This window comes from Rhincodon typus, chromosome 37 (assembly GCF_021869965.1).
Source record: "Rhincodon typus isolate 14 chromosome 37, sRhiTyp1.1, whole genome shotgun sequence".
NCBI lineage: Eukaryota > Metazoa > Chordata > Chondrichthyes > Orectolobiformes > Rhincodontidae > Rhincodon > Rhincodon typus.
Window position 1 is genome coordinate 17,523,880 of NC_063368.1, and position 21,538 is coordinate 17,545,417.

General features: G+C 42.6%; 1 protein-coding gene and 1 long non-coding RNA gene across 3 annotated transcripts in view; one reads left to right on the top strand and one right to left on the bottom strand.

Moving 5' to 3' along the window:
- The window catches only part of fuz (fuzzy planar cell polarity protein), a 24,462-nt gene extending 17,034 nt beyond the window's left edge, over nucleotides 1-7,428 (top strand). For both annotated transcript variants that reach the window (XM_048617628.1, XM_020533027.2), the window contains 3 exons: nucleotides 2,878-2,957; nucleotides 4,090-4,191; nucleotides 6,242-7,428. In XM_048617628.1, the coding sequence (XP_048473585.1) occupies nucleotides 2,878-2,957; nucleotides 4,090-4,191; nucleotides 6,242-6,444 (385 nt within the window). In that variant the 3' untranslated portion in view covers nucleotides 6,445-7,428. The remainder of the gene's footprint in view (nucleotides 1-2,877; nucleotides 2,958-4,089; nucleotides 4,192-6,241) is intronic.
- Nucleotides 7,429-11,684: 4,256 nt separating this feature from the next.
- On the bottom strand, nucleotides 11,685-20,873 carry LOC125487150. The gene is made up of 2 exons (XR_007265673.1): nucleotides 20,730-20,873; nucleotides 11,685-19,863 (listed from the first exon to the last, which is right to left on the bottom strand). It is a non-coding gene; the product is annotated as an uncharacterized LOC125487150 (long non-coding RNA).
- Nucleotides 20,874-21,538: the final 665 nt, after the last annotated feature.

The window sequence follows — 21,538 nt, forward strand, 5'->3', positions numbered from 1 at the left end:
CCCCATCCCCCTTCTCTCTCTCTCTCTCTATCTCTCTCCCCCCTCCGCTTATTCCTCCCCCTCTCTCCCCCTTCCCCACTACTGGCTATTCAACAAAATGTATTAGTAAGTTTCCAAAGACTTCAATCAGATTCTGTCCGAGCCAGAATAAAAGAAGCCTGTTTATTATTCATTGCACGGTACCCCATTCTGCTTCAAACAAAATGCTGCATAAGCATGTGTATTTTCCATGGAAATGCTTAAATCCTTGAGATAAGATATATGCCAATGTGATTTAACAATAGATTTGTCTATGTTGAATGCTTTTAAAATCAGATAACTGAGGAAGGTACTGTATCTGTGTCATGATAATAAATGCTGTCTGGTTCTATCAATTTTCGTATGTAGGAAGGTTGAGATCAGTTGTAGCTCTCAGTGAAAGTACTCCTGTCTGTCTCTCTGTCTCTCTCTCTCTCTGAATCAGAAGGTTGTGAGTTCCAGTTCCACTACAGAGACTCAGACACAAACAAATAGGCTGACACTTGGCGTAGCACTGAGAATCTGCTGCATCATCAGAGGTGCCACCTTTCAGGGGAGATGTTAAACAGAGGCTCCATCTGCTCTCTTGGGGAAATGTAAAAGATTTTGTGGCATTACTCAAAAGAAAAGCAGGTGAATATCCCACCCCAACAATTACCTGGCTGATATTTAGTCCCAGTCATCAGAAAAAGAAAATTATCGGCTTAATATCACTCTGGCAGCCTGTTTCTTGTAATAGTGATTGCGCTTTAATATGCTTCATCGTCTGTTTTTGATTTTGTGTGATGCCGCAAGCAAGTTATGGAAAGGGGATTCTGTCTGGTTCAAATGAACGAGAAGGGACTATGATCATTGGATTCTAATAAAATCTGGAAATAAAAATTAACCTAATGGTGACTATTTAACCACTGTTTTAAAAGCGTACCTTGTTCATTAATGTTCTGGAGAAGGAACTCTGTTACCTACAAATGATTCCAGACCACCAGCAATGTGGTTGATGTTTATAGGAACAGGTGTAGGCCATTCAGCCCCTTGAACCTGTTCCATCATTCAGTGACATCATGGCTGATCTGTGACGTAACTCCATATAGTGCCTTTGGCCCATGTAGAATCTTGGATCATACAGTATGGAAACAAACCCTTCAGTCCAACATGTGCATACCAACCAAGTTTCCCAAACTAAACTAGTCTCATTTACCTGTGTTTGGCCCATATCCCTCTGAACCTTTCCTATTCATGTACCTGTCCAAATGTCTTTCAAATGTTGTAACTGTACTTGCCTCTACCACTTCCTGTGTGAACCACTCTCTGTGTGAAAAAGTTGCTCCTCAGGTCCCTTTTAAATCTTTTTCCTGTCACCTTAAAAATATGTCCTCTAGTTTTGAACTCCCCTACCCTAGGAAAAAGACCGTTCCTATTCACACTATCTATGTCCCTCATGATTTTATAAACCTCAGTAAGGTCACCCCTCAGTCTCCGATGTTCCAGTGAAACAAAATCCCAACCTATCCAGCCTCTCCTTAAACTCAAATCTTCTAGTCCAGGCAACATCCTGGTAAATATTTTCTGAACCGTCTCTCATTTAATAATATCCTTCCTATTGCAGGGTGACCAGAACTGTACTCAGTACTCTAAAAGTGGCTTCACCAACGGCCTGTACAACCTCAACATGACATCCCAGTGCTTATACTCAATGGTCTGAGCAATGAAGGCAAGTGTGCTGAATGCCTTCGTAACCACCCTGTCTATCTTTGATGCAACTTTGAAACAACTATGTACCTGTACTCCTAGGTCTCTCTGTTCAACAACACTACCCTGGGCCCTACCATTAACTGCCCTTGTTTGTTTTACCAAAATGCAATACCTCACATTTATCCAAATTAAACCCCATCTGCCGCTCTTCAGCCCATCGGCCCGTTAGATCGTATGATACATTTGCTTAAAAGAAATTATCTTGGATTTAAAATTAACAACTTATCCAGCATCCACTGCTGTTTGTGAGAGTTCCAAACATCTGCCACCCTTTGTGTGTAGAAGTGCAACATCTCTCCTAAACGGCCTGGCCCTAATTGTCAGACTATATCTCCTAGTTCTAGAATCCCCAACTAATAGAAATAGTTTATCTTCATCTATCCTGTCTTTTCCTATTAATATCTTGAAGAACTGCCCTTTGAAATGGCCTCGCAAGCCACTCATTCATATCGAAAACACTACAAAGTTTAAAGAGAGGAAAGAAACTGGATGAACCACCAATGGTATGATTGAAGAGCACCATGTATGTTCTTACACTCCATGGATTGCAGTGGGAAGGAGAAGGCCATGTAACACCATCTTCTCCAGAGCAATAAGGACTGGCCTAGCCAGCAATGCCAACATTCTATGAACAAATTTTTTTAAAACCTTGACTATATAGATACAAGCTAAGAAACTGAATTCTGATCCAGATTGTAAATATTGCCAATCATTGGCTAGTATAATTACACCATTTAAAAGGCATCTGGATCGGTATATGAATAGGAAGGGTTTAGAGCAATATGGGCCAAATGCTGGCAAATGGTCAGATTGAGATTACAGTTGGTGTGGACAAGTTGGACCAAAGGGTCTGTTTCCATGTTGTATGACTCTGTGACTTTATCTGGTGTTTGAATCTTGTGCCCCTCTGGAGGTGGCAGAATTTGTGTTTTTTTTTATTTATTTGAATGTGTGATTTAAGCAGGTTTGAGGACTGAGGTTTGCTAATTGTTTATTGAAAGACTAGCCCAAGCAATATCTAGCGATCCTTGGCAAACTGATAACCATTTATCCCAAATCAGTGGTTTCACCTTAGCTATTATTTTCTCATGTCTTATATTTTTCCAGCCTTCTGTTAGTAAACAGAGAACAGAACAAGAATTTGTTCACTCTGCAGCCTCATGCAGTTGAACACAGTCAACAGCAAGGTAAGCACGTGGCAAGCATGTTAGCCTCACTCTTAACGTTGGCAGTGTGCTAATGGTTGTACCATGAGGCATTCATCTGTTTCATTGTAAAGGAGGTAATCCTATTGCATCTGAATAGTATCTAAGACTTGACTTTCATTTGCTGTGATAGATCTAGAAATGATAGCCCATTCCTGTTTCCCTACCCCCGTCCTGTCCTGTCCTAGAAAGACAAGGATAGCAGATTTCCTGGAAATGCCATCAACTCTCAAGCTCCCATCCAAGTTGCACATCTTCCAGAATTCAGAAGTAGCAGCTGCTGCTTGGTCAAAATCCTGGAATTCCACAACAGCATTGTGAATGTACGTTTACCACACAGATGGTATGGAATGTATGTTTACCACAGTGGTATGGAATGTACGTTTACCACACAGATGGTATTAGCCTCAAAGGTGACTCACCACCACCTTCTTGAGAGCATTTGGGGATTGGTAACTCGTGCTGGCTGGGCGAGTGATGCTGACAGCCCGAGAATGATCAATAAACTATTGAGCCGCTGCCTTGGTGTGAATGTGTGGTGGATAGCACTATTGCCACAAGGTCCCAGGTTCAAGCAGCACTGAACACATAAAAACCAAAGTTGACACTTCAGCGCAGCACTGACGGAGCTCTACACTGTCACAGGTGCTGTTTTTTTGGATGAGATCTTAAACCAAGGCCCCATCCTCAGGTTCAGTAGTATGTCAGAGATCCCATTTCGAAGAAGAGGACTTTCTCCCTGGTGTCCTGACCATAGTCTATCTGTCAGCATCACAGAAAACCAATTATCTACTTGTTATCATTTTGTTGATTACATTCTGCCAATTATTTCTTTATTATGAACAGGGATGTTAGTCTGTGATGCTGACTCCACAGGAACAGAACCTCCCTTTCAGTACCAGAAAGTTCTGGGATCTTCCATCAATCTGGGTCCATCTTATTTTGCACTTTTTGCTGGTTTGCCTTTGCCAGTGCTCACTGCACAACCCCACCCTCACCCAAACCCCCTCTCACTACCTTGTTTGAATGGCGAGCACAGCGTGGAAGGCTTCTATCTCACGACTTGCCAGGAAATGTGTTGATTGTGATTTTTATTCTGCTGAAACTGTCACAGGAGCAGCAGTTCCTCCTGAGAGACGCAGGTCAATTTTGCGACAATTTTACACCTTAGCTGTCTCTTCGTACTTTCCAGCGCATTCAAGTGAAGAGAAGTCGGGTAGGTGAAAGTAATTAAAATTGCACATCCATTTACGAATGAACTGTTTCTAACCCGCTACACCCTCACTCCCAAAAAGCATGGAATCCACTGAGGGTCTGTTAACCCACTTGTCAGGAGTGTGGTGTCGCTTGGTGTTGTGAGTTCAAACTATGGTAAATTATAATAAATGAAACAAAGAACAGTGGATGCTGGAGATCTGAAACAAAGACAGAAATTGCTGGAGAAACTCAGCAGATCTGGCAGCATCTGTGGGAAGAAAGCAGAGTTAACGTTTCGAGTCTGATAATTCTTCATCAGCACTGTCTGAATTGATGAAGAGTCATTGGACTTGAAACGTTAACTCTGCTTTCTTCCCACAGATGCTGCCAGATCTGCTGAGTTTCTCCAGCAATTTCTGTTGAGGTGAATTATATGGGGCAACTTATCACCTTGTCCCCTTGATGAAGAATGATATCCCTCAATCAGTATTAGTAAGAATGGGCAGTAAATGCTGGCCTTTCCAGTTATGGCCACCTCACTTGAATGATTAAGGAAACAATGGAGTTACTCTGACCTAATTCCCTTTCTTCCCCATCACCCCTCCTTTTTTTTCATTCAGGAATTGGGCTCTTTAGGCCTTGGCACAAATATGGAATCAGACAGGGGCTTTCTAGTATGCCTTCATTAAAACATTGATTTCTTCTTAAATCCTCAAGGGAGTTGTATTCTTCCTTACAAATGCATGCAGACAATGATGAATATGCACAGTGTTTATATTCTTCACTTCCTTGCCGGTCATATGGGCCCCATAATTTATACTTCTCCATTTTATGTCATGGCAGCACAGCGGTTAGCACTGCTGCCTCACAGAGTCAGGGACTTGGGTTCAGTCCCAGCCTCAGGCAACTGTCTGTGTGGAGTTTGCACGTTCTCCCTGAGTCTGCATGGCTCTCCTCTGGGTGCTTCGGTTTCCTCCCACAGTCCACAGATGTGCAGGTTAGGTGGATTGGCAATGGGAAATGCAGGGTTATAGGGATAGGGTAGGGGGCTGGGTTTGGGTGAGATGCTGTTCAGCGGGTCAGTGCAGAACGTATGGGCAGAACAGGCTGTTTCTGCACTGTAGGGATTCTATGGTTCTGTACGCTGAATGTTCTACTATTCTTGACTCTTCTTTCCTTTTGAAAATGGTGTCTGATGCCCCATCTCCTGCCCTCAGTGAAACTCCGATGTTTTGCTGTGTTGAAGATACCTGTACAAATAAAAGCTGCGTTACATGGGGTCTACTTTTAAGAAATTGGCCACTCGGCCTTGCTGTTTCACGCTAGTGTTTATGGTCCATGTGAGGTTCCTTCTAATTCTATCAACACTTCCTTCTGTTCTTCCTCCTGTTTATTCAGCTTCTCTTAAATGTGGCTAAACCACAGGCAGGGACAGAAATGGCAGGCTCCCTGCTCGCAGCTGGCAGCAGAGGTCTGCCAGAATCTATGAAGAGAGAAACAGAGTTAACCTTTTTAGTCTGATATGCCTGTCTTCTTTGGAACTTCCCTTAGCTATTCCCTGTGGTAAAGAGTCCCACCTTCTCATCACGCTCTAGCTAAATAATTTTTTTCTGAATTCATAACTGGATTTATTAACAAGCTTGTCTAATGTTATGTCATAAATATATTTTTCTCAGTATCTCTCTTCAGTTTATCTTTAAGTCCTCTAGAGATTATCCATCCCGTCACCTTCTGTTTTCCAGAGAAAAGCAGCATAGGGTGTTCACTCATTCTTGAAGGATATATCCCTTCAGTAATGGTCTTGTTCCTGCGAGTTTTATTTGATAAATATATTGAGGCATTGACAAAAGTGTAGAATAAAGAGACCAGAACTATTAATGGTACATCGTGTGGTCTGACCAAGACTTGAAGCAGGGTTTCTATCCTTCTAGAAATGAACCTCGTTGGCCATTTTTAAACGGTCTCAGTTAACCTTGCTTGCAATTTATAGTGATTTGTGCAGTTGAGTCTTGGATCACATTGCTTCCTCAGTGCATTCAAATCCTTATTCTCCAATCTTTTCATCTTAGCGTCTCTCCATGAGGAATTCCACACTGGCTTCACCCATTCCCCAGCGGAGTGCTACATTGCTGCTGATGACCACAAGTGCTATGCAATCCAAACCCAACAGCACCAGCTCTTCTTAACCTTCACGTCAGATACTCCAACCTTTGCCCTGCGAAATATTGCAACCAAAACGATCACCCTACTAACGAAGGAGCTTCCTTTCTGAGCTGCACCTGCCAGAATTCCAGACTCCATGTTCAGAGTAAAGTAGACACCACCTCATCCATTGAGGCAATAATCGAACAACCGTCTGCCCTGAATAGCGCTATCACTCCCTGAGAGTGATGAGAAGCGAGAGCAACCCAGTTAGTCAATGCTCTTGGTTCCTTTGGATTTGAAAGGAGAGAAACTAGCAGTTTTCCTTGTTAATAATTGTGAGGAAACACCAGGTGCAGGAACAGCTGTGGGCTCACTTGCATAGTAGTGACACAGATAGGAAAACCAGAGAAAGGCCCAAGGAGAAACTGCTTTCATCCTATCGGATAACTTTTGATGTGGTCGTTCTCAGGGAAGTAAAGAAAAGAGGAGAAGGGGTTTGGGTAAGGCGAAGTAATTGCCCCCTTTACTATTGCTGCTGTGGCAGATAGCTCTCGTTCACTGGCATGAGGGTATGGGATGGGAAGAAGTTGAAGAACCATCCTAGAAGGAAAAGGAACTGTGACAGGGGGGTGCACTTCAACTCTACAAGACAAGACAGGAAAGCTAAAGTGACTTGTAAAAGTGATGTTTTGTTAAACTTGATCCTGGGTCTTATTCATTGACTGCTCTTAGAATTCCAGTGCAAGAAACAACCAGCTAGTTGGCAGAATAGCTGAAAGCACTGTTGTGTTGGACCTCTTATGGTTGTTGTTACCCCTGCCTGGCCTGGCCCCCTTAAAAGCGTATTCATGTTGAAGTCAGGCTGCTCCTAGCCAGCAGTGTATGCAGTAGTACATGCTGTGGCTAAATATTCGAGGCTATCAGTTCTGGATCATGCAAAATAGCAGAGGGGTAGATTAATGGCAGTGGAATCTTGGACAAGGACAGGTGGAGAATTTCGTAAAAATAAGTGAAGTGACAGAGTGGTTCACACCCATGTAAGTTAGACAAGTTCATCTGTGTGTTACATTTTGAGTGTACTTTAATAAAAATTCATCTAAATTACCTTAAATGCTTTTTCTTAGTTGTTCTGTTTCCATGGTCCTCTCCTTCTAAATAAACAAGAATTAAGAGCTCCCTCTACACCCCCTATCAAACACTCAGAAGACAGGGACAGCAAAAGGGTTAGACATGGAGTTAAGCTCTCTATTCTTTTGAACTGAAATTAAAGCTCCATTAGACTGTTCACATCAGACATTTCCAGGAGGAGAACAGCATGGTGTTAGATACAGAGCAAAGCTCTCTTTTCTCTTTTAAACTGAATACAAAGCTCCCTGTAAACTGTCCCCATCAAACACTCCTGGGCATGGTGTTAGATACAGAGCATAGCTCCCTCTACACTGTCTCCAAAGTTCAGAGCTGGTGCAGCATGGTATTAGGTACAATGATCAGGAAAGTAAAGAATGAGTTTTACCAACAGTCTCAGTATGGGCTGTGTACAGAGCAAAGCTGCCTCCTTGTCACCATTTGAGGGCTCTTACTGTGGCCCCTTTATAAAGTTGCAACCTTTAGACTATGACTCAATATCTGTTACCTACTGAGACTCATCTTTCTTGGAATTACAATCAACAAGTGTGGGCCCTCCTGCTGCCTGCTCAGCAAGGTAGAGAAATGATTACACTGGTTGAGGTATCAAAACATTGAATAACCAATTCAAAGCAAGTAGCTGTCAGCTTGTAACACAACTTTACAATTACCTTCCTTTAAGGTCATTGAATTAATTAATACACTAATCACAAGACATTAATGGTTCAGTTTTCTTCTTCTAGATTAGCAGTTTGTTACTTTACTGTTTTAATGACAGACTTGATTTACTGAGAAGGAGATCAAATTTCTTCTGTTAAAACTAATCAACTTAGGAACCCTGGCCCTTAACATGGATGCTCGTGTGAAAAAATGCATTTGTTGAGATAACAGCTACTCACAGCCTGAGCATTTTGAGGGGAGGTGGTGTGCCTGTTATCACTGCCTGACGGTCTCCCTACAGAGTGTCTCCTGTAGAAATTAAATGTAAAAAGTGGAGCTACTCCATTCTCCAGCACTTCTGCTTCAGGGCTATGATCCAGAGCACTGCAGTGGGATTTTATTGCATACAAGATTACTTAATTTCTGAAGAATTTGCTAATGGGACAGTGTGGTAACAGTTGCATAAAATTACAGGAACACAACATAGAAATGAACTCTTTGGCATAACTGGCCAGTGTCACTATGTATATTCCAACTGAGTTTCCTCTAATCCTAATGGCATATTTACAATTTACAAGTACTGTACTTAATCTATGTTAGTGACTTGGATGCAGGGATAGAAAATACGACAGAAACTCCGATCACTTAATCTGAACTTTCAACATCCTTTCTCCCCAGTACTTCACCTCTGATGAAGAGTAATCAAGACTTGAAACATTACCTTGCTTTCTCTCCATGGATGCTACCTGAGCTGCTGTGATCTTCAGCATTTTTTGCTTTCAGTTCAGATTCCACTGCCTGTGGTAATTTGCTCCTAGTAAATACTGTAGCCAGATTTGTAGACCACACTAAAAAGTCGGAAAGTAATTTTCTTATTTCTTCGTTGCAACTTACAAATAGATATGGATAGATTAGGTGAATGGGCCAAAATTTAGCAGATGAAGTTTAACATGGATAAATGGAAGGTTATCCATCTTGGTCAGATGAAAAGATAGCCAACTTATCTAAAGAGAGAAACTTGAGTGTTTTGATGCAGAGGGATCTGGGTGTTCTTATGCATCACGGAAAACTAGTATGCAGATTCAACAGGCAATAAAGGAAGACAAATGAAATTCGGGCATTGATTGCTGAAGGAATAGAATATAAATAAGGAAATGTAGCTGCAATTGTACAAGGCATTAGTGAGGCTACATCTGCAGTATTGCATAGAATTTTGGTCCCCTTAATATAGGAGAGATGTCATTGTATTGAAGACAGTTCAGGGGAGATACACTACTAGATGGATTCCTGAAATGAGGGGTTTGGGTTTTGAAGAGAGATTGAGCAGTTTAGGCCTATGCTGTCTGGAGTTTAGAAGAATGAGAGATCTAATTGTGCTTAAGGTGCTAAAGGGGATTGATAAAGTCCACGTAGAAGTGAGGTTTCCGCATGTGGGGCAATCCAGAACAAGAGGCCATCAATTTAGTATAAGGAGTGACAGATTTAAAAGAGACAAGGAGAAATTACTGATTTCAAAAGGGTGCGAATCTGTGGAATTCACTCCCCCAGAGTGCAGTGAATGCTACAACACTGAATTAATTTGAAGAGAGATTTTTTAATTAATAATTGGTTGAAGGGTTATGGAGAGCAGGGCAGGAAAGTAGATCTAAGGCCCAAATCAGATCCACCATAATCGTATTAAATGGCATCCACTGCCTTTTGAGGAAGGGAATTCCAAAGATTCTCAGCCCTCAGATTAAAAAAAATTTTCTCATCTGTCATTATTTTTAATCTAATGACTCCTAGTTTTAGTTACAGGGGTTCAGTTAGCTGGATGGCTGGCTTGCAATGTAGAGTGACACCGGTAGCATAGGTTCAATTCTTGCTCTGGCTGAGGTTACAAAAAAAAAAGCAACTTTCCTTTTCAATCATGTCTTGTCACCTGACTTCAGGTTAAACCCCAACCAGATCTCTCTCTCGTTTGAGAGAGAGCAGCTCTATAGTCTGGTAAGACAATGGCGACTTTACCCTTTAGCTCTAAATTCTTCCACAAGAGACATGCTTTCGATAGCCATCCAGTAAAGTTCTCTCAGGATCTGATGTTTCAATTAAGCCACCTCTGACTCTTCCAAAGTCCAGAGGATTCAGTAGTCCTAGTCAGGCCATGATTCTCTTAAACTGGATTTCAGGCCAAGTCTTGGCAGGTCAGATTGCTCCCTTGAACTAGTAGGAGAGGACCTAATGGAAAATAGGGAGCTATAATGTGGAACAGGTGACTGGCATGACCTGAAACTATCTAAGTCATACAGCTGCAGTCTTACCTTAACCACCTCTTGAACTCCCAAGTCCAACAAATGCGTTGCTGAGCATGAATTTCCACTCGACTGGTCCATAGTTATGCTCAGCCAAGTGGTGCAGTGGTTTGATGTCGCCTTCAGCATTATGGTTGACCAGGAAACTCTCCTGCTCTTACTAACTGCCATCAGGCAGAATGGAAGGCTGATAATCAACATGTCTGGCAACCCTGTGTAAACACTTTGTGACCATCAAGTCCTAAATGGGACTTGAGCCTGGATCTACCATAAGACCACCTTACTTATGCCAGTGTTTGTTCCTGGCATCCTCCAGGCACAGTTTAGGGTTGAGCGTGGTTAGGTCTTCTGTTTGAGGTCTTGTACCAGTGCTTAATGGGAAAGGTGTGTTTCAGTGTTAAATAGAGCAATCATCCTGCTATCCGTTTCATCCACCAGCACCTCCCCTGTAACCGCCCACAAAACCTAAGATTTCAGTGTTTTGTTCCTGTAATGCTTACTCTCATATTTATGCATCTACAATTTTTTTTAAACCTTTCTTAAGGCTGTCAGATGTTGCAAACTTATATTCAAAATGTCCAAAACAGCTTTTGCCTCACACTATGATCACTTAGCTTTAACAAGCCAGATTTCCCTTTAAACATCTGGTGTGACATCCTGTGTCCCTCTCTCATTACCTTTTCTATACCTTGGCCAATACAGAGGATGTAATATCAACAACTGAAGAGGCTCTTTGAAGGGCAGTTTACTACATTAGTGGATCTGTACAATGATCCTTCTATCACTGACATAGAACTGTATTAATGAGATAAATCCTAGTCAGCCCTTCTACAATGCACATGTGCTTAGCAATCTAGCTCTACATATTTACCTGCACTACAAACTCTAGCTATCCAAATCTAACAGGCACCCTCTTTCCTCTAATTCCAGGCAAAATATTCCTTTAAATATTCATTATTAAATGGACTCCTCCGACGATAAGCAGATAATCATTTACGTCTAGGTATTCAGTGGTTTGGGTCCAAAAAGCAGAATTAAAGTCCAATTTTCCCTTTTGTTTCTAAGTTTCCATCTTCCTAAGGTGTTGACTATGGGCAGGTTAAAGGTTCCATTGATAAGGATAGTTCTCCAGTGTCTCATCCAAGTGAACATCTTCCACGGTGCAAGCTGGCAAACTATTCATTTCTTGGGGCATCACAACCAAGCCCAAATTCTCCCCCTCCCTCCCCTTATCTCTCATTACCATTGCACATTATGAAGACACAAAAATAAATCAGCTCAGAGACAGGGAACTGATCATTATGGTCAGTTTATCTACACAGTGTCCTTCATTGTACATTTGCTTTTGTTAAACATAGTCTGTCGTTTAACACTGATGGGAGATTCACATCTCAGATGTATACAGACACACACAATATTCTAAGCTGCTCCTCTAATGAAACAGTAATTGCATAGTAACATCATAATCCTACTTTGGATTCAGCCATACTGGTACTCAGATGTTTACTAGATCAGACACAGATTATTTCAATTTTAACCCTACCCACTGCCCTCCCCACCTCATCTCCTGCTGAGGTACAAATGCCAGTTAACTTCCAATGTCCTTTTCCATGTGGACAGTCTTCACGAGCATGTGTGATCTACACAAGCTTTGAGAACTCAGCAAGGAAAAAGCAAATTTGCGGAATCCCAATCACATCCTACATGTATTTTATCATTTCACTGGATACTGATCAGATGAAGGGTGTCCTACCTAGATCCCCAACTTGAGATATGACTAAGCCATTTGTCGGGACCTGTCCAGCTAGCCAACCCCCTTCCTCTTTCTGCAGCTGTGATGACTTGGCACATTGAAGCCAATTGAATGGTTCACCCTCCTTGTACAGCAGCCCCTCTGGTCCCTGTGGTAACCATAGCGTGTCTTTACTTCCACCCTCCTCAATAAATTAGCAAATGGCATCTAGTGAAAAAGAACTTTTTGAGGGAGATTTCTATTTAAATGCAGCTTCCCACCCCACAGTCCCTTTTGCCTGGTTACTGTAACACCACCCTATTCCAGGCTGTGTGACCAGAGACCCTTCCAAATTTGCTGAGAGGTCTCTCCATGGCTCAATGGCACTCCCCACCACTCTGGAAGTGCCAATGCCAGAGTAGGGTGAGACAGATCAATGTGGTGAAAGCGAGACCAGAGGATGAGGGGCAGAGGTGAAGTCAAGGAGCCCAGCAATTTATGCATCACATTTAACATCTGCCACAACAGCAGAAAACCGCTGTGATTACCCGCCCTTGCACTTTTGCTTTAGTGGGGGTTACAATATGAAATGGACAGTCAGTGCATCACTAGAGGCAGACTTGACTTTATTGCCCAAAACATTCCATTTCTCCAAGGCAGACATTGCAATAACTGCTGCAGATCTAAACAAGAATCGCGATCAACTCAACTGTGAATTCAGCAAGAGTGGTGAGCTGGTGTGACTCCGTTTTGCAACAAGTCTGAAATATCCACACGCTGATTTCTGCAATAAAAGGACAGTGCGAAGGAACATTTGATCGCTGGTGCTCACAAAGTGGACACAAGTGTGTGGAAACTAAAACAAGTGCAGAGTCTAGAAGAACCAGACTTGAAGCCAAAAGTACCCCTGAACTTTCTTATCAGGAGGAGAGACATGACAAAGCATCTTTAAGGAATTAGGATCTGACATCTCCATTGTTTCCTGCTAGTGGAAACAGTCAGCAATGGATTTAAGTTGACTGGCAAAAACAGATCAGAGCAATTTAATTTTTAAACCATGTGTTCATTTGGTACACATTGCCTGAAAAGGGTGATAGAAGCCAATTTAGTTATTAAATATTTTAATAATTATTTTCAAAGGAGTCTTGAACAAATACTTGCAGCATTACAGGGGAAGCAGCATGACTAATTGAACTTCCTAGGAGCCAGAAGAGGTTCAATGGATCAAAAAACCGTCTTCTGTGCTGTAAGATTTTATAATATACACCAAAGCTGAATTCACACTGTTTTGTTCAATAAAACTGAATTACTTGAAATTTTTCCAAATTACCTCCAGTATACAGAATTGGTCAAAAGGATTTTCAATCCTGCTGCATAGTATCAGATTGCTTGGAAATGTCCCAAATGGCTTCACGAGAAACAAATTGAATTTCTGCAGTACAGACGCTGTTGCTACATCACAGTCTGCAGCTGCTATTTTACACACACAGCAAGATCCCATGAAGGAGGAGCAAAGTGAACGCCCAGAGAATTTGTCTTCTAGTGCTCATTGGGAATGTTACGGCAACGTTGACTTGGAACAAGCTTCATACTCCTGCCCACACGGTGCCAGGGGCTCAGTAAGTGGTGCCTTAGTTCAACGTGTCACCCGAAAGGGAGTGCAGCAATGCCTCGCTGCTATACGAGGTGAGAGAGTCTGGACTGTATACTTAAGTAACTGGAGTAATGATTTGAATGTCTCATCCTTAGAATCAGAGAATGATTTCAATAGGAGATACCAGCAGTGACAATGGACAGCCAAAGTGGACATATTCACACTGGATATTTGACATTTTTAAATAAACTCAGCAAGTTTCCATTTGCTTAATCTCAGATACAAACAGATTCGAACCTGCTGTCATTCTGGTGTGCTGTAAGGAGAAACGAAGGCACGGACTGCACAAATGTTTTGTAGGGTCAGCAGACTCGGACTCGGAATTGTGCTGATCATGTTGACTGACTATTGTGGCAGGCTAACTGGAGGAAAGCACTGCCAAGGAGGTCCAGCTGAACAGCCTTCTTCCCAGCAGCACAAGGGCATGGAATAACAATCAGAAGCTGGACCATCAGCTGAAGGTGCCTAGCAGTGCCACTGTCAGTAATTATAGATGGGCCTAATATCAGCTAATTCAGCGCAGACTGAAGACAGAAGTCGAGGATTTCACCAGGTCCCTACAATTCAAGAGCTAAAGATGATGCTTTAACCATCAGTGGAACCTGAAGGTCAGAGGTTCGACAAACTGCAAGAGGCAATCACCAAGATCTTCAACAGATGGGCAGCTGAGGCTAAATGTGTAAACTCTGTGGCCCACTCAATCCAAAAGCCCACCTAGTTACAAGGGATCTTCCCCCAGAGTTGGCGGGGGGGGTCCTAATTCAATCCCATCTCACACAAATGAACTTCAAAAAAAGGGTTCATGTTAAAGTTTACAAGGAATGTGAATTGGATATTGTATTGCACTGTTTCAACTATCAACCCTCATGTTATCCTGAGCAAGTACCTCAGCTTCAGAATCAAACATAAACACCAACATCCCCCACCCCTCACCATGTCAGATCTATTGAGGCAATTAATGCAAAATTACCAGTAGGGCTGGTTACACAGAGCAAAGGCTGGAGGCACACAGACAAATATACTGCATTATAGATCACACAATATCATACACTTTTACCTTGATTGAACTATGACTAAAGTGCTACACATCACTAAGTTAATCGCTTTAATACATATTGCATTTAAGAAAACAAAAAAGAAAGAACCTCACTCATGATCTGTAAACATGCTGCTTTTAAACAAGGCAAGAGAGTGGTTTTTGTCACAAAATGACTTCCTCAGTTCCCAGAAGACACAGCAAGCTCCAAAAATCACTTTGCATCTCTCTGTTCTTAGAGCTGAGTGCAGCTGTCCCCACCCATCTCAGATTTACTAAGAAATGTAAAAGGATTGAGTCAACAAGGTAGATGGTAACCCCAAAAGGTTCGGTTCTGAGCTGTCTGAATAATTGGAAAACATGGAGAAGGTAGAAGAATGAAAGATGCAGATTGGATAGGAAGTCTCAGTTCCACAGGTCATCAAGAAGCCTCTTTGACAGAAAGGACTTCCAAACTACAGTCCTAACAGGCAGACGGTTATTGTTAAAACAAAAGTATTCTCTTTTGTAAAATTCTCCACTCAAGGACTTGACTGTTGGGCTATGGCTTCATAAGTGCCAGTCAGCACCTTCCCCAAGTGCTTTGTGTTCAAGTGAATGGCACTAGGCTATTTCATACTGGAGGCCCTCCCTGCCAAGCTTGCTAACGTGCATTCAAAGCTGCCTATTTATCCAGCACAGTATCCAGAGGGGACACCAAGTGATTCCTCTTTGCCCTGGAACACACGAGTGCGTTCCTGCCTCTCAGATACATTAGTCAGTGGATTTTTGCCACTTCTTGGCTCCAGACACTGGAAAATGCCTTCAGCCAACTCCCTTACAGCCCCTAACATGTGAGGGCATAAAGCATACTTGAATTCAAAATAACTTGGTTACAATGACACCTTAATTTTCTCTAATTCAGGAAAACTCAATCAAAAATCCTGAGATAGAGCAGTTAGGATAATTAATGGGAGCTTCAATGATTGAAGACAGCAAGGAAGCAATTCTATATGAATTACCCTTTATTTTTTGTAAAGATGGGGAATTCTCAAAATTACTGTATGAGCAGTTTCATGAGACATAATGCATCATGATAGCTTGGGATTAAAGAACTGAGTATCTTTTAAAAGTCTTACACCTGAATGCAATTCCAGATAGCTTTCTACATTAAATTCTGATCCCTACCTTTAGAATGGAAAACACCATGTAAACACGAGATGCTGTAATTACACCTGCTAGTTGTGCTAAAGCAAACAAATTTATACAAGATTTGTGAACTTGAAATGGAACAAAAAAAAAGGTCAGAATGGGCCATTTTAAAACAGTGACTGGATGATAATGTGGTCAATTGTTAGCAGGATATGAATGAACAGTGAATTAAAATACAAAGAAAAAATGTCAAGGAAGTTCCACACTGGAATATTAAAAGCAATGGAGGAAAATGGAGTGGGAGCATGTGATTAATTTAGTGGGAGAAGCAGGCTCAAAGGGCTGAATGGCCTCGTCCAGTTCAATCCTTTACGAAGGCGTTGCACTTTCAAAAATAGCTCAAAACAAAATGTCGAGGTGAAGGAAAGTGTCTCCCACTCCATCTACCTGGAACAAGTTGAGTCAGTCACTTGGGTCCTGATGAGCAGTTTAAAACAGTTAAGTTTTGAAGTCAACTGCCCAACTTCAATGTTAGGAAGAAAGTTAGCAGCATGTTAAGGGTCGCTTGAACTATTCAGTACTATCAAGAGTGGATCTCTACATTAACTCCATTTTCCCCACTCAAATCCCTCGATACCTTTAGTGCCCAAAAATCTACGGCTTTCGGTGCGGAATACGCTCAAAAGCTGAGCATCCACAGTCCTCTCCAGTAGAAGATTCCCAAGGCTTTTTCCAATTCAACAGCATGCCCAGTTACAGAAAGCCGCTGATCAGATGACTTCAAGTCAGGGGCACTTGTTTAGAAATTTTTAGTGGTTTTGCAGTCATGAACCTCACTGCCAAGTATCGCTAACATTCTTCCTCCTCATTCTACAAGGCACTAGCCAGACCACACCCAGAATACTGTAAACAGTTTTGGTCCCATTATCCAAGGAAGGATTTACTGCCACTAGAGGCACTCCAGAGAAAGTGCACTAGTTTGATCCCAGGCATGATGGGATTTTCTTATAAGGAGAGGTTGAATCGATTGGGCCTGTACTCAAAAGTGCAGAAGATATACAGGAGACCTTAGTGAAACATAACGGATACATGCAGAGAGGTTGTTTCCCCTCATAGGAGAGTCTAGGACCGGAGGGGCAAGTCTCAGAGTAAGGGGTCACCCAAATAATAAAGAAGGAAAAATTTCTCTGAAGATAGTCAATCCCTTACTGCAGAGGGCTAGTCATGATAGAAATCAAAAGGCTGAGATTGACAGATTTTAGTCAATAAGTGAATCAAAGGTTATGGGGAAAAGGCAGATGAGCGGAGGTGAGCATTATCAGATCAACCATTGTCTTATTAAATAATGGTGCAAGCTCACTGGAGCAAATGGTCTACTTCTGCTCCTACATCTTATGTTCTTCCTCCATCCCACATGGAAGACAGAATTTCCTCAGGATTACTTCTGGTGACATTGACTTCAATGGAAATCGTGCTAGTAACTGCAATGGGATTTCTGCAAAAAGTGCAGTGTTGAGGAAAAGCTCAGGATGGTTGAAGTGATACTTTCCTTGCTTTTGACTGTGCAAATAAAATAATGGACAGAACACACTCGGTTTGTAGGATCTGCCAGATGCAATGTAGTGGGTGCTGTATAGTAAGACAAGCCGGGAACTTTATTCACATTCTTTTGTTCTCTTGTATTTTTTGTTTCCTTTTCCAAGGTTACATTTTGACTCGCGCATTTCATCCAGGCCACAGCAACTCCATTCGTTAAAACGGTCCAACTCACTGCTGCCACTGAAAATTTAATTTGGCTCCCCCCCATCCCCATTAATTTACCAGCGGTTTTGCTCTTGTTAAAAATCAGCCTTTGAAACTGGTCAGGCTCTCTCTATACAGCTCAGCAAAGAAGCCCCACTGCCCTGTTATCCAGTCACTTGGGTTAGTTCTATATACAGGCATTAGGCAGATGGGATTCTCCTGAACAAAACGAGGGGAGGTTATACTAAACCTGGGGTAAGCACAGCACTGGTTCACTCACCATTTACAAGACAACTCCCAGAGCAGTAGTAATAGTGGTAGTAGGTAAAAAGAAACAGGAGGTGGGGATGAACAAGCAAGCCGACCCAAAACAGACAGATGACACATTCAAAATTGAAGGACGCTTTGAGTGAAGCAGAGAGCTGGAGAGGGCAGGGGGTAGGGGAAAAGAAAGAGAAATTTTAAACTTTTGAATGCAGGAGACAGAAGCAGTTTAAGCTGCTTTTCCTCTCGGTTTATGATGCCAAATCCGGTTCCTTGTAAATCCATGAAGAACTGGGTCTGCACAGGATGGGGAAGCTGGCTTGAGAAGTGTAGACGCTGAGGAGCTGGCTCATGGACACAGACTTCCCAGACTCGGAACCAAACAAAGTGGTGCTGGCATGAAAGCAGATTCAGAGTAAGGAACAATTCACCCCATTGTCATGTTTCATTGCATTTACACTAAAGCAAACATTTCTGCTCAATCGCACGCATCATGCAGTTCGTGCTGGCCACTAACAGCAGGGGAGGAGGGAATGAGTTTGACTCGAGCGGGACTTAAAGGTGACAGGAGAGCAGACTTTGTTTTCTAAAGAAACGAGCGAAGACAAAGAGGATGAGAAGGGAAATGTTCCAGTCTTTTTGCACTTGTAACAAAATGTAAAGCGGAAGGTTAAATTAAAAAAAAAGTTTGCCCACCCTCTTAATTTTCAGTGGTGACATTTAAACAGCTAACTTAACATCAGTGACCAGAGAGTAAATTGGTCATACAGGTATTTCTATCCAACCCTAAATAAGGAGTTATATACACATACATTTTACAATTACTTCATACTTTCTTTTAATATAAGGAATGACTATATCGATTAACAGCGAGGTGGAACTTCCAAGTCTTTTGGTATTCGGGCATCATCTAATTGAGATGTGCAGAGGCATGGAGAACAAAAAGGGCAAATCACCCAATAGCTACTGAAAATATTCTGCCCAATGTTCACCCCCTACACTCACTCTCCATCTCTCAAAGACAGTTTGTTGCTCGAGGACAGATGTTCAGACAGCAAGGTGTCATCAAACGCCCTGAAGTTGCTGTGTCCTGTGTGCAAGTCGAGGCAGCAAGTTAGCATGGGCTGTTCAACTGGGAGGGCATAACTGAAGCTTTATGGCCGAGTCTGACTTCACCTTCACCAGGCACCAGCACAGCCCGACACTGGCAGAGCAACCGAGACGCAAAACTGCCACTAGGGTCACTCCCTAACCCAAGACTGCAGGGAATGGCAACGCCAAACCACAGAGTTAAGTCAGCATGCCGTGCAGGGCACTCTTTCCAGGGCTGTGTGTGGCTCAGCCTGACACCATGTGACTGCAATACCAAGCTGGGGTTTGCGAGGAGCCTTTCTGATCACCAATATCTTGGAAACAAAAAGCAGGCAGTGAGGGCTACTGCCGTCACATTCCACAATCCCAGGACTGGGGCGCGTTACAATCATTGAGGGGCTCTCATCAACATGATTGAGAAGTACCACAGATAGCAGCTACGTAGTGTCAGCTTCCCCACAACCTAGTGTCAGCTGTGCTCACCTTCTCCCTTTTCCCTCTGCCTCACATGATGCCTCGCATACCAAGGAATCTTCCAAGTCCCTCAATAGCAAAAAAACCTCTACAATCACGTAAACATATACTGTACTTAAAGGACGTCACATGATGCTTCTTGAAGATTTCACTGGATGTGGCGCATAGATAAATGGACCATCACGCACTCATGCGCACACGGACACACGCTCAGACTCAAAACAAACACACAGTATAGTGTAAGAGATCGATTACATGTTGAGACTTCAGAACTGTTGAGACAGTAATGCACATAGTCGCTTCGACACAGCCTCCTTGCTTGTGCGTAGTGTGAGGCGATACATCTGAGGGAAACAGAAAGAGAGACAGACAAACTAATATCAGCCACTTCTACTGGCACCTACAGATCAAAGCAAAATAGGACAAAGGGCACCATGCAGAGAAACCCCATTAAAGTAGTTTGCACAGGTTTATCCAGGTAGGATATTACCTTTGGCACAAGCAAAGTCAAGGAGAACAAAGCCTCCAAACAACTGCAAGCCAGACCCTCCCAAATCGCAACACTTCCTCCCCACCCCCTTCCACACTGTTCGCACCCAACATTCATGGCCAAGGAGTGCACTTTTTGGATGGACAGTACAGAGCTCTGCCACAAATGGTCTCCACTGGAGGTCAGCGAACGGCCAGCATAAACTGCAGGTTTAGTAAAACTACTGACTCATTGAGGAGTTGGGGCCCATGGCTCTCAAGGTTTACATCTGGTAACTTGATCTACAAAGCCTGGCACCCATCATGTCATTAAGTGACATAGGACATCAGGAGATTAAATCCACTCATATGGCCTCCAACTACCACCTTAAACATTCAACCCTTACACCACCAATGCACAGGGGCAGCAGTGCATACATCTATTAGATGTACTGCAGTAACTCACTAAGCCTTCTTTGACAACAACTTCTAAACCAGTGACATCTGTGCATACAGGAAAATGAGGGCAACAGATGCCTGACCTGGAACTATATCATTCATTCATTCACTGGTGCCAAATCAAAATCCTGCAACTCCCTTCCTAATAGCATTGCACATGTCTCCACATCACATGGACTTGCAGGGTTTGAGAATACAGTTCATCACCATCTTCTCAAGGGCAATAATGCTGTTCTAGCCACCAACGCCCATATCCCACAGATGAATAAAATAAGTCACCAACCTGCGCCTGACTGTTGGGTTCCAGCCTCAACAAACATCCGACCTGGATGGATTTTGTGTGAATGACTCCTGCGCCCACAAAATTGTCACGATTGGGGTCAACATCCTGCAGCAGAGCGGAGCCGAACCCTATCAACTATGAGAACAAAAGAGGAAAAAGATAATCTCTGGATTATTCCTGGTTCCACATGCCAGTGACAGAGTAGGAAAAAGAAGATAGGGCAGATAAATCAATGGCTGAGGAGATGGTGCAGTGGGCAAGGATTCAGATTTTTGGATCAGTGGGATCTCTTCTGGGACAGGAAAGACATGTTCAAAAGGTTTGTGTTTCACCTGAACTGGGAGGGAACCAATATTCTGGCGTAGAGATTTGTATACTTACTTGGGAGGGTTTAAACAAGTTGTGGGGAGGGAAGAGAGTGGTCAGGGGAATCACTTGGAGGGATCCTAAATAGTAGTCGCAATAGAAGGACAGATGAGGATGGCTCCAAATTTAAAAACAGTGAGTTAGTTAGAAAAGATAAGCAAGACCAAGTCAGAGAATGGGATAACTTAAGAATTAAACTGCTTTTATTTCAATGCAAGAGGCCTGACAGGCAGATAGACTCAGGGCATGTACAGGAACATGGGACTGGGATATCAGAGTCAGTACAGAAACATGGCTGAAAGGGGGACAGGACTGATAGCTCAATGTTCCAGGGTTTAAATGCTATAGGAAGGATAGGAAAGGAGGCAAGAGAGGATGGGGCGTGGCGTATTTGATTGAGGAAAGCATTACTGCTGTACTTAGGCGGGATATTTCTGAAGGAT